The 13,330-nt window shown below is 57.0% G+C and overlaps 1 protein-coding gene across 4 annotated transcripts in view; it reads left to right on the top strand.

Annotated features, from left to right (window-relative positions):
• Positions 1-13,330, top strand: part of SRC (SRC proto-oncogene, non-receptor tyrosine kinase) — a 48,781-nt gene that overhangs the window by 19,762 nt on the left and 15,689 nt on the right. For 2 of the 4 annotated variants that reach the window (XM_066237779.1, XM_066237780.1), the window contains 5 exons: positions 294-361; positions 7,769-7,934; positions 8,951-9,211; positions 10,058-10,157; positions 11,146-11,163. In XM_066237779.1, coding sequence (XP_066093876.1) covers positions 8,959-9,211; positions 10,058-10,157; positions 11,146-11,163 — 371 coding nt within the window. In that variant the 5' untranslated portion in view covers positions 294-361; positions 7,769-7,934; positions 8,951-8,958. The remainder of the gene's footprint in view (positions 1-293; positions 362-7,768; positions 7,935-8,950; positions 9,212-10,057; positions 10,158-11,145; positions 11,164-13,330) is intronic. The other 2 variants (XM_066237782.1, XM_066237783.1) reach the window with 2 other exon arrangements.

Here is a 13,330-nt window from a genome sequence, read left to right as displayed (position 1 = left end):
TCTATGTGTGGAACTCCTTGTCCTTGAAATCCTTTTCAAATGCTGCCTCTTCCAGGAAGCCTTTCCCGGTTTCTCCCAGTCAGAGGGGATCGCTGGGCCCTGAACACTTGGTCTGAGGCTCTCCGGTGGCACCTATTAGTGCCAGCTCGGCGTACATAGTGCCATATGAGTAACCAACTACATGCACTTCCTAGGAGCCACACATGGTGGGGAGCCCGGTACTTGCGATGCCTTGTTTAATCTTTTGCAACAACCTTGTAAGGTAGATATTATTGTTATCCCTCCCTTTGCAGAACTCAGAGGCTCAGAGGAGTGAAGTAATTGCCCAGCTATGAGAGAGCGAGCCAGGATTTGAAACCAGGTAAGCTTATATTTTTTCTTAAGAAGGAAAGAAAAAATATTAATACAAACATAGTCAAAAAAATAATCCAAAGGGTACAAAAGAAGACGGGGGAAAGCAGGTCTGCCTTGCACTGAGAAGCATTTCTCGTGGTGTGTCCTTCTAGGGAGGTCCAGGCTTGTGCATAAGCATATATGTCAGAAAAATATTTAAAAATGGTAGCACATGGTATACCCTGTTCTACACCTGGGTGTCTTTGACATTGAACCTTGGAGATCATTTTCTTTCTTTCTTTTCTTTTTTTTTTGTATTTTTCTGAAGCTGGAAACGGGGAGAGACAGTCAGACAGACTCCCGCATGCGCCCGACCGGGATCCACCCGGCACGCCCACCAGGGGCGAGGCTCTGCCCACCAGGGGGCGATGCTCTGCCCCTCTGGGGCGTCGCTCTGCCGCGACCAGAGCCACTCTAGCGCCTGGGGCAGAGGCCAAGGAGCCATCCCCAGCGCCCGGGCCATCTTTGCTCCAATGGAGCCTTGGCTGTGGGAGGGGAAGAGAGAGACAGAGAGGAGGGGGGGGGTGGAGAAGCAAATGGGCGCTTCTCCTATGTGCCCTGGCCGGGAATCGAACCCGGGTCCCCCGCACGCCAGGCCAACGCTCTACCGCTGAGCCAACTGGCCAGGGCCCCAAGATGTTTTTTTTTTTAACATCACAGCTTTACTGAGCAATAATTCACATTCCATCCAACTCACCCATTCAAAGTGTGCACTTTAGTGGTTTTTAGTATATTCCACAGAGCTTTGCAGTCCTCACCACAATCAATTTTAGATCATTACCCCAAAAATAAACTGCGTACCCATTAGTCACTCTCCACTTCCCCTCAAAGCTTCTTCCCTGGCCCCAGGCAACATTCTTCTTTCTGTTTCTATAGATTTGCCTGTTCTGGACATTTTATAGAAATGAAATCATACCAGATGTGGTTTTTTTCCCCACGTCTGGCTTCTTTCACTTAGCGTGATACATACTTTCAAGCGTAGTTCGTGTTGTGGCGTGCGTTATGGATGACTCCATTCCTTTTTCTTGCCAAGTAATATTTTATTATATGGACATACCACATTTTATGTATCCATTCATACAGGTTGCTTCCACTCTTTGGTTATTAGGAATAATGGTGCTATGAACATTTGTGGACGAGTTTTTATGTGGCTGTGTTATTTTTTTTTCCCTTGGGTATATACTCAGGAGCAGAAGTTTGGCTCACATAATAACTCTGTGTCTAACAATAAAAATTATTATTAAATGAGCCCTGGCCGGTTGGCTCAGCGGTAGAGCGTCGGCCTGGCGTGCGGGGGACCCGGGTTCGATTCCCGGCCAGGGCACATAGGAGAAGCGCCCATTTGCTTCTCCACCCCCACCCCCTCCTTCCTCTCTGTCTCTCTCTTCCCCTCCCGCAGCCAAGGCTCCATTGGAGCAAAGATAGCCCGGGCGCTGGGGATGGCTCCTTGGCCTCTGCCCCAGGCGCTAGAGTGGCTCTGGTCGCGGCAGAGCGACGCCCCAGAGGGGCAGAGCATCGCCCCCTGGTGGGCAGAGCGTCGCCCCTGGTGGGTGTGCCGGGTGGATCCCGGTCGGGCACATGCGGGAGTCTGTCTGACTGTTTCTCCCTGTTTCCAGCTTCAGAAAAATACAAAAAAAATAAATAAATAAAAATAAAAATAAAAATTATTATTAAATGAGAGGCAGAGAGGCAGTAAGACAGAATCCCTGACTGGGATCCACCTGGCAAGCCCCCTACCAGGCCATGCTCTACCCATCTGGAGTCACTGTTCTGTTGCTTGGCAACCTAGCTATTTTAGCGCCTGAGGTGAGGCCATAGAGCCATCCTCAGTGCCTGGGACCAACTTGCTTGAACCATTCAAGCCATGGCTGTGGGAGGAGAAGAGAGAGAGATAGGGGGGTAGGAGAGAGGTAGAGAAGTAGACGGTCTCTTCTCCTGTATGCCCTGACTGGGAATCAAATCCAGGACTTCCACACGCTGGGCTGATGTTCTACCATTGAGCCACCAGCTGGGGCCTCTGTGTCTAACCTTTTGAGGAAATTCCAGACTCTTTTCTAAAACGAATATACCGTTTCACCTTCCGCCAGCAACGTGTGAAGTTTCCAGTTTCTCCACATCCCTGACAACAACTTGTTGTTCTCTGTCTTAGTTGTAGCCATCCTAGTGGATGTGAAGTCTTCTCGTTGTGTGTGGCATCTCATTGTGGTTTTGACTGGCATTTCCCTAAAAGCAAACGACATTGAGCGTCTTTTTGTGTGGTTATTAGCCATTGGTAGTATCTTCTCTGAAGAAATGTCTGTTCAGATCCGTCACTCATTTTTTAATTGGGTCATTTGTCTTTTGCTGTTGAGTTGTGAGAGTTCTTTATATTTTCTGGAGACAAGTTCCTTATCAGATACGTGGTTTGCAAATATTTTCTTTTTACATTTTTTTTTTTTTTTTTTTTTTTTTTTAGAGAGACAGACAGACAGAAAGGAAGACGAGAAGCATCAACTCATAGTTGTGGCACTTTAGTTATTCATTGATTGCTTCTCATATGTGCCTTGACTGGGAGGCTCCAGCTGAGCCAGTGACCCCTTGCTCAAGCCAGTGATCATGGGGTCATGACACTGATGCCATACTCAAGTTCAAAGGTGCATTCTGACAACACTCTCCTGAACCTGTAGCATCCTAGCTTCGATGCACTCCCTTGCTGTGTGGCTTCAGGCAGAGTTCTGGCTTCTGCAAACGTTAGTCCCATCGGCAGAGGGGTGCAGTTACCGACCCTACGTCACTGCGCTGTCAGGATAATTGAGAACTGACGGCTCAGCAGCTCTGGGCTCGGCGTTCAAGGCCCTGCCACGTACCTCCTGCTTCCTCTTGCGTTGCGCCTCTTACTGCCTGTGATGGTGGAAAGAGCGCTGTGTGCCGTGCACAGAGCACTTACTCTGTGCCCTGCACGTGGACCCTCTCACTTAATTCTCAGATTGTAGGTTTTTGAAAAAAAATTTTCCCATTGACTTGAGAAAGAGAGAGAGAGAGAGAGAGAGAGAGAAGCATCCACTCGTTCCACTTAGTTGTTTCATTCAGTTGTCACTCATCAGTTTCTTCTCGTACGTGCGCTGACCGGGGATCGAACCTGCTGCCTGGCACATTGAGCTACCTGGCCAGGGCAGATGTTAGGTTTCTTGTTATCCCCATTTTATTTTAAAGATTTTATATATTGATTTAGAAAAAAGAGGGAGAGGAGGAGCAGGGTGCATCAATGCACAGTAGTTGCTTCTCATATGTGCCTTGACTGAGCCAGCCTGGGGCTTCCAACCCGCGACCCCAGCGTTCCAGGTTGACGCGTTATCCGTGGCGCCACCACAGATAAGGAAACTGAGAGGTGATGCAGCTTGTCCAAGAAGATTTAGCTAATAATTAGTGGAAGTTGGGATTTGAACCCAGGTCTGACTGGAATCCTTATTCTCAACTCCTAAGCTCCTGGCCTCCCTTCTACGGTTAGAAGAGGTGGAGGTGGTGTTCTTAGAGTCGGGAAGGAAGGAGTGGATATGTCATGACCGAACAACAGTATTTTCTGGACTCTTCTGGATGTTGTGAGCATCCGTGCACTGGCAGGGGCCACAGCCTAAGGAAAAGGCAGGAGGTGACAGTCAGGGCGGTGCCCCGTCGGGGCTGCGGGTGAGGTGACAGCGCCAGCTCTGCGGTGCTGTCTGTGTGGCTTACAGAGTCACCCCTGCTGGGAGGAGGGCCCAGCCCTGCTGCACCCAGCCCAGTGTGACAGGGGCCTGGCCCGAGGGACCGCAGATGGGGTGGGTGGAGGCTGGGAAACCAGCCCTGACAGCGACATAGGTCGGGGCAGCCTTAGAGAGAGATGCCAGGTCAGGTTGGGACCCGCTGAGCGTGTCGTGTTGGGGGCCCTGCGGGGGCGTGCCGTAGGGCCACACGCTCGCACCCCATGGGTAGTGATAGCTCGGGCCCTCTGTCTGGAGCCTGCGGTCAGGAGCGGCTCCCAGGAGGAAAGGGGCCGCCTTCCTCTGGGAACCTCAGGCAGACCGGTGCGGGGCCCTGGCCACTTCCCCTGGGGCTCCCAGAAGCTATTTCTGCCTTGGAGTGTGCACGTGGCGGTAGAGATGTGGGGGGTTGGCCATTCTCAAACGGGCGACTCATGGTGACTTGGTGTTTGGGCCCGGAGACAAGGTCCTGTCTCAGGAAAAGGTGACTGAGGCCTGGGAAGTCACACAGCGTGGTGGCAGCCCTGCAGGGACTAGACCCCGCCCGAAATGTGCCTATCCTTCGTCAGAAGCCTGAGATGTCCAACTTCCTGTGGGAGTGCGGCTGAACTGCCTTACCTGCTCGTGGCCCCGGCTGCCAAGGGCATCTGGCTGTTCCATGAAAGAGAGGTCTGGAGGGCAGGACATGGGTTCCATGAGTGCCTGTGGTGGACCCCATGAGCAACCCCCAATCCCTGTCTGCCCATTGTGCTTCCTTACCCCCCACTTCTTTGCATTCTCACCCTTGCTGTGTGATCTCAGGCAAGTTCCCCAACCTCTCTGTGCCTCAGTTTCCTCATCAATAAAACAGGTACAGTATTAGTAACTACCTTTAGGCATCCCCAAACTATGGCCCGCGGGCCGCATGTGGCCCCCTGAGGCCATTTATCTGGCCCCTACTGCACTTCCGGTAGGGGCATCTCTTTCATTGGTGGTCAGTGAGAGGAGCACTGTAGGTGGCGGCCCTCCAACGGTCTGAGGGACAGTGAACTGGCCCCCTGTGTAAAAAGTTTGGGGACCCCTGTTATCATGAATCAGCATTTGCCAGGTGCCTAGAGCAGAGCTCAGTACAAGGCCCAGGATCTGCGAGGGTGTGAGTATCGCAGCGGATACTTGGTCTCTCCCACATGACATGGCAGGAACAAAAGCAGGATACAGGTCATAGGTCTGTACTCCTAAGTCTTTTGTCCATTCTGCAGATAGTTCCAGAGCACCTTGTAGGTGCCAGGCCTCTCCCCGGGCTGTGGAGATGGACCCACCCTGGCCCTGCTCACAGGGAGCCATGGTCCGGGGCACTACAGGGATTCCACTCCAGAGCACCTTGTAGGTGCCAGGCCTGTCCCCGGGGCTGTGGAGATGGACCCACCCTGGTCCTGCTCACAGGGAGCCATGGTCCGGGGCACTACAGGGATTCCACTCCAGAGCACCTTGTAGGTGCCAGGCCTGTCCCCGGGCTATGGAGATGGACCCACCCTGGTCCTGCTCACAGGGAGCTATGGTCTGCCGCACTATAGGGATTCCAGTTTACAGTCTTTTATCCACGCGATGCCGTGTTCCATGCACTCTCCTCGCTGATTCTAGGAGCAGCCCTAGGACGTGGTAATGTTGTTATTCTTAATTGACAGAGGAGGAAACTGAGGCACAGGGTCCCCACGCCAGGGTGGTAGGCCTGGGATTCAAACACGGGTAGTCTGCTACAGGATTCTGGCACTTAACCTCGACCTGCCTGCCTCTCCACAAACACATGTTACTTGCATAATTAGAATTAACCACAAGGACCAAAATCCCCCATAAAAAACCAAATCCCACAAACCGGCAAACATTGCAGTCAGGGCCCCGGGCCACCTTAGCCCAGTTTTGAAAGGCCTCGTGCTTTTTCTGAGTGCTCCAGTGGGGAGTGGCCTTCTTGGATAGTGTAAGAGCTTAGGGGCCAGGGGCGTTTTTCCCTCACCCCTTCTTTTTTTTTGCATTTTTCTGAAGCTGGAAACGGGAGGCAGTCAGACAGACTCCCGCATGTGCCTGAACTAGATCCACCCGGCATGCTCACCAGGGGGCGATGCTCTGCCCCTCTGGGGCGTCGCTCTATTGCATCCAGAGCCATTCTAGAGCCTGAGGCAGAGGCCACAGAGCCATCCCCAGCACCCGGGCCATCTTTGCTCCAATGGAGCCTCGGCTGCGGGAGAGGAAGAGAGAGACAGAGAGAAGGAGAGGGGGAGGGGTGGAGAAGCAGATGGGCGCTTCTCCTGTGTGTCCTGGCCGGCAATCGAACCCGGGACTCCTGCACGCCAGGCCGACTCTCTACCGCTGAGCCAACCAGCTAGGGCTCCCTCACCCCTTCTTAAGAGGGCACATGTGTCCTATTGGTGCTAAAGGGCCTTAGTGACCAGCTCTGGCTCTTATTCTCATTCCATAGCACATTACCCTGTCTCCTTTTTTGGTTACCTCCAGTGACAGGAGGCTTACTCCTCATCATTTAGTTCATTGTAAAGAAAGTTTGGGCTCCTAAAAAGTTCTTCATTTAGAAACTGTAGTTTTACTTCCTCTCGAAGCCGCACAGACATAGTCCTCTGTTAGTCATGTGCCCTTGGATGCAGGACCAGGCCAGTTCTTCTCTGTCATCCCCCGGTCGTGAGTGACAGAGGGCCTGCTGCACAGTTGGTGCTGTGAGTGCTCTAACAGGGGGCTCAGCCTCCATTAAGCCTGGCTGTGTGGGTAACCAGGTCAGCAGGTCCCACGGGACACCAACTATATATGAGTGCTGATGGGCACTATGACCTCAGTGGATTAGGTTGCCATAGAAATTGGCCGTTCCTGTCCCCAGGCCCATTGGTCCCTGGGGGGGAGCTGGTGATCTTTGGGCTTTTGAACAGGTCTCCCCAGGGCCTCCTGAGCCCCATATTCTCTGAGCTGGACGGACCCCAGGGAGCATGCAGGCCATATCCTCACTGTGCAGCTGGGCAATCTGAGGCCCAGAGGATGCAGAGACGGGCTGAGGTTCACACAGGGCGTGGGGTCACAGAGCCGGGCTCAGCGCTCAGGGCTGGCAGTCTTGCCTGCAGCCCCACCCAGTCAAGGGGACTTGTCCCCGTCCATGGGTTCCCAGAGGACATTCTGGACTGATTCCAGGGCCAGCAGCATCCCACTGGAGAACAGTGGGAACCCACCTGGCCAGTGTGTCCAGAGTCACACTAGACCGACCCAGTGAACGCTGATGTGGCAGGGTGACCTGCTGTGTCCCCAGCACTCTGCCTGGCCACATTCAGTTATCACAATGACCCAGTCATTTCCAGATGAAGAAACAGGGCGCGGAGGGAAGTTAAGCCGCTTGTCTGAGGTCACACAGATGATTAGGGGCAGAGCCAGGATCTGAGCTGGGGAGTCTGGCTTCCGAGCCCACCCTTAACCGCTGTGTCCTACCCAGCGTCGCCCTGCCCAGCCTGGCTCTCGCTCATAAAACGCTTTGGAAGGGCGGAAGGAAATTTCAGGTCTGGGAAGCTCTTAGCTTCGGGCCTGCCAGAGTCAGAGGCTGATAAATCATGACCCACAGGTCACAGTTGCTTTCTCTTTCTAATCATACCCTCCCAACAGCCCTGAGAGTTTGCTTTATCCCTGCTTTGCAGATGAGGACGCTGAAGCCCAGAGAGGGGAAGCGACTCGCCTAGGGTCACACAGCGGTAAGAGGTGGAGCAGGGCCTCTAGCCCACGACCCCTGACTCCACACCTGGTGTTTGCTGAGACCCCAGGCTGCTTCCCAGGGCCCCTGGGACAGCGCCTGCCTTCCACCAGGTGAGGTGCTGACCCATCAGGGTCGTCAGGATGAGGGAGCAGGGAGGGGCGGCCATAAGGGGTGAGGAGACCCTGGCTGGGCTTGGTGGGAGCCGGGGCCAGCCAGGATGGGGAAGTGGAAGGGCAGTGGGCATCTCTGGGGATTTTTCTGTGTTTCCCAATCTCTAGATGTGCCAGATTTTCCCCTCCGAAATCTCCTTCACTCAGCTGTGTATTGAGCACCTGCTGTGTGCCTCACTCTGTGCTAGGTACTGGAGGCACACCAGTGAACTAGATAGACTAAAGCCCATGACAATAATCATATAATCGCACAAATAAAAATTAAATGAAAGCAGGGCCATGTGTTTATCTAGGAGAGGCACAAAAGTCACAGGGACTTAATCCAGTGAAAAGATTTGGGGAACACTTTCCAAGGAGGTGATTTATGAACTAAGAACTGAGGGAGGCATGAGTTATACTGGTGAAGTGGTCAGAGAAGAGCACTCAGGCAGAGGGCATGTGCAAAGGCCCTGTGGCTAGGGTGAGCTCCTAGCCATCTCTTCTTTCAGCTGTCTGCTGTATTCCTGACCTGGTTGCAACAGTTAGCACTTTCCCCCTCTAGTATTAGACAATTTCAGTCAATCATGTATTCATTCAACAAACCCCCAATGAGCCCCGTCCTATGTGCTAAGGTGCCTGGGACATAGACATGACTCAGATACTGTCCCTGCCCAGAAGGGGCAGAGATAGTGATTCAGGGGGGTGTGGGAGAGGATGGGGCTTCTGATTATGAGGTTTCTTCTGTGGTTGGTCCTGTACCAGGGAAGCCCTTCATGGGTGACATCATTGTTTCCATTTTATAGATGAAGAAACTGAGACTCCGAAAGGCTAACTTACCCAAAGAGGCCAGCCCCCTCTTCGGGCCTCAGATCCTCCATCTGTAGAATGGGTTGGGGTAGAGGCCGTCTAAGGGGCCCCGGCAGCCCTGCCTGCCCCCAGAGTCCCTTTTTCACCCCGGGTTCCTCTCTCTTCTCCAGCCAGGACCATGGGCAGCAACAAGAGCAAGCCTAAGGATGCCAGCCAGCGGCGCCGCAGCCTGGAGCCTGCCGAGAATGCCCACGGCGGTGGCGGTGGGGGTGCCTTCCCCTCCTCACAGACCCCCAGCAAGCCGGCCTCTGTGGATGGCCACCGTGGCCCCAACACCGCCTTCTCCCCTGCTGCCACCGAGCCCAAGCTGTTCGGAGGTTTCAACTCCTCGGACACAGTCACCTCCCCGCAGAGGGCGGGGCCACTGGCCGGTCAGTGGGCCCGGGAGTGGATGTTCCAGAATGTCTTTGCCCTTCCTGGCTGGGCCCAGGCTGCCATGCCGGGAGGGCTGTGTGGCCTGGGGCAGCAGCAACACCCCCTCTCTGGGTTGCTGCTTCTTTTGCTCACTAAAGGGGAACAGTCTGTGGGTTGGGGCCTCTTGGGAGTTTCTTGGAGGTCATGGGCGGGAAGTGCACAAAGTTCATCAGATACAGAATATCAAGGGGTAGGGAGAGACAGGACCATAGGGGGAAACTGAGGCCCAGAGAGCCACGGGACTGCTCAGGGCAGCCTGGGCACCAGGTCCGAGTCTTTGCTCTTTGCTGTGGTTCAGAAATGGGTCAGGACAGGTGTCTGGTGTGTGGCAGAAGGGTTGGGAGGAGGACTCGGCTCCGCTTCAGAGGCCCGCCTGATACTGAGATGCGCCCCTGCGCCCTCTGCTGGCACGTCGGGGTAAAGCAGCCCAGGCAAGGGATGCTTAGGAAGAGGCTATGTGTCAGGATCTGGGTCAAAACAAAGATGCCTGTTAGCAGGGGCTTCTGGTTCAATGTGGAAGACACAGATGAGCCAGCGCCCAGCGTCACCCAGAGCCCGTGGGACACTCTGACATCAAGAGATGCAGGTGTTTTCTACACGCCCTCATGGGGGTGCCAACACACATGGACGCGGTTAGACAGGCCTGGAGGCCTGCACCCTCTGAGTGTGGCCGTGCCTCTGGGCGGGGCTCCGAGGGCATGGAGGAGACCGGGTCCCCAACGCCAGGGTGCAGGGCCCTTTCGTCCACCCCTCTCCCTGGCCTTGACCGTTGCCATCCTGACACGCCCCACCGCTCTCTGCAGGTGGAGTGACCACCTTTGTGGCCCTCTATGACTATGAGTCGCGAACAGAGACTGACCTGTCCTTCAAGAAAGGGGAACGGCTCCAGATTGTCAACAACACGTGAGTGCCCCCTTCCCTGTCGTCCCTGGAGACCCCATACCTTGGGCCCGGTCTTGGGCCAGAGCCGCTTGTGAGCCCCCCGACCCCGAGGACAGCATGGTGGGCAGTAGGCCAAGTTGAACACCAAGGCCGGTTGAGGGCCGGGCACCGTCCCGGGGCCTTGGCTGTGATCAGTCGGTGACTGGTGGTGGTCAGGGCTCTGGGGGGCCCCTGGGACGGGGCTCTGCAGTCAGTACCTGGTCAACACCCAGACTCCAGACTCTGCAGAGGGCCGTGTGGTCAGGGTGGACCTGGGCCCGGGACCCAAGATGATAGAGAGCTCTGTGAGGCGGTGTCCACAGAGGGGGCCTCCATCGTGACTGGGGGCTGGCGGGCCTGGGCAGCCAGTGAAGCCAGAGCGGCCAGCTGTAGGGGAGGAGACTGCATCGGCAGGGCTGGGAACCCATACTGGGCACCCAGTGTGAGAGGGTCAGGACTGGGCATGCGGGTGAGAGAGCAGGGTAGGGTGTGGAGGACAGAGCGCCCTGGTTCACCTCCGGGCACTCCAGCCTGGGGGTGGGGTCCCTGCCAGATGCGGGGGCCGCTGTGGAGGAGAGGAGAGCAGGGGGGAAGAACCAGCGAGGGCGGGGGGCTCCAGCTATGGGTGGGCATCCTTCTGTCCTCCTCCTGTGCCCTCGTCCTCCGTCCCTGCCCACAGCGCAGTGGGAGTGAGGTGCACGCCTGTCCCTGGGGGCGCTGTGCCGCCTGGGGGCGTAGGCCCAGGCGTGGGGGCCGGTGGAGGGCCTGAGGGGGGTCTGGGTGGTATCTGCTCACACAGGAGTGCCGACGGGGCAGGGCCGAGCCCGCACCTGCTGCATTGCTGCCCTTGGCAGCGCTGGCTGTCCCCTCTCCCTGCAGCCTGGGGACCCCCCGTTCCTGGCCCATGCTTGCTTCCTCCAGCCCTCTCTCAGCTTCTCCCTCTCTCTGCTTCTCTCTCGCTGGCCCTTAGGAGGAAGGTGGATGTCAGGTGTGTACATACTTCGTGGGCGGGCAGGGCGGGGTGCTTTGCTGGGGGGGGGGCTGCTGTCTGCATGTGGCCGTGTCCCTGCCTGTGGTCTCTGGCTCCCTGGGCTGCCCCCCTCCCCCTCCCCAGCCTGTGTCCTCACTCCTAGCCTGTCTGCGCAGGTCCTGACCTTAGCCCCAGACTGAGAGCGGGGAGGGTTCCCCTGCCACCCCGGCCGCTCCCCGTCTCCCTTCCCGGCCACCCTCCTCATTCTCCCGCTCCTTATTCTGACCCGTCAGCCCGCCTGGGTGCGGGCATGGTCCAGTGCTTGGCCCACAGGCACCTGGGTGGAGGAGGCCTTGTCCTGCCGTGGAGCCAGCCCGGGTCCAGGCCGCGTGGCAGGCCGAGGGCGGGGCCAGGGTCAGCCCAGGCGTTTGGGCCCCTGCTGGGTGCCTCCCTCTGGTGGTGACCGCAGGGACCAGGAGGTGCAGGCAGGTCCTGGGAGGAAGAACAGTGGAGTGTGGCACGTGGAGGTGGTGGGAGGCGGTCCCTCGCGGAGGGGCAGCTGTGGGAGGGTGCAGGCTGGGGGGCTGGGGGCCTTTGGAGCCGTGGAAAGGTTCTAGAGGGGAGAGCAGGGTTGACCCGCGAGTGTCCTCGAAGGCCTGGCTGAGGAGGTTGGACATCCCCGCCCTCTCCGAGCATGTCCTGCTTGCTCACGCCTCCCTGCCCTTGTGCATGCTGTTCCCGCTGCTGCATGGCCCTTTGGCGCACCTCTGCCTGGCGGACTCCTATTCATCCCTCAAGATCCCGCTGAGACCGCCTGCTCTGCAAGGCGAGAGGGGAGCGGGTGCCAGGCCGGCCACTTTGAATCTGTGTCCTCGAATGTGCTCGGTGGCAGTCCTGCCAGGGCTGTAGTGATGGGGGAGGGGATGTCTCCATCTTGCAGATGAGGAAACTGACGCTCAGAGATGCGAAGGCCCTTGCCCAAGGTCACACAGCTACCAACTAGCAAAGCCAGGATCGGAACTTGGGCAGCGGCTCTCCCTGGGGGAGGCGGCTTTCCCAACTTTCCGTCCCCTTGTGTGTCCGAGTCCTAGTGTCCCTCCAGTTCTCTCACGGTTCCAGCTGTTTGCATCTGCCTCTCCCAGGCTGGGAGCACCCTGGGGGCTGCTCTCGGTCCTGCCCCATTTCTGGGTCCCCCGTTACCTACTTCTTGGCACGCTGGGGCTGCCCCTCATCTGCTGGTGGGCAAGACGGCTGAGCAATAACAAAACAGCCCCGTTTTCTGGGCTCTGGGTGTGAGCTGGGTGTCGTGCGGAACGCTTCGAGTTGCCTTGTTCTGTTGCTGTATCAGCACAGCCCTCGGAAGTGGAGGCTCCTCTCTGCTCCATTTTACAGATGAGGAAACTGAGGCCCAGGGAGGTGAAATGACTTGCTCAAGGTCACACAGCTCGCGGTGGCAGAGCTGGGAGGGGCGGGCGTGACCCACGGCCCTGGTTGGAGGGGCTCACGGGAGGCTCAGAGGAGCCAGCAGCGGGACAGGCCTTGCAGGGGCGGGCGGGTCAGGACGGAGGCTTCGAAGTTCTGGGGGATCTCAACCAGCAACCCTGGGAAGGGCGTCTCAGGCTGGGGTCACAGCTTGAGCCAAGGTGTGGTGGGAGGAAGGGCTCTGGAAACCGATCCTGCCTCTTACCCAGAGTCCGAGAGCAGCCCTCACTCCTCTTGTCTGTCCCTCCCCTCCCCTCCCCTCCCCTCCCCTCCCCTCCCCTCCCCTCCCCTCCCCTCCCCTCCCCTCCCCTTCCCTTCCTTCTTTCTGCCTCCCAGGGTTCCCTGAGGCTGCCGGGAGGGCGCGCAGGGGTGGAGCCCCAGCCCTCAGTGGCCATGAGGGGCCCTGACCGGAGGGTGGGGGTGAGTCGAGAGCCCTCCCTCAGGTCACAGTGTTCAGCCAGCTGCCCCTTGGTCTGAGAAGCCTGGCGTCGGTGGAGTTCGGGCTGGTGTTAGAGGAAGAGGAGAGATAAAGGGACCGAGGGGCTTATTGGAAGGTGGACCACCCACATTTGAGGTGTCCAGGCCTCATATCCTACCGAGGGACCACCCTACATGTCCTCACTTCATTATTGCCTTGGGCCCACTCCTGTATGATCCCTCTGCCCTAACCCCCGCCACCTCCCGTGTGAGTGAGGGACCTCTG

The sequence above is a fragment of the Saccopteryx bilineata genome, chromosome 6 (assembly GCF_036850765.1).
Source record: "Saccopteryx bilineata isolate mSacBil1 chromosome 6, mSacBil1_pri_phased_curated, whole genome shotgun sequence".
In the NCBI taxonomy this organism is placed as follows: domain Eukaryota; kingdom Metazoa; phylum Chordata; class Mammalia; order Chiroptera; family Emballonuridae; genus Saccopteryx; species Saccopteryx bilineata.
Note: the sequence above shows the minus strand (reverse complement) of the source record. Positions and strands in the feature narration are given on the sequence as shown.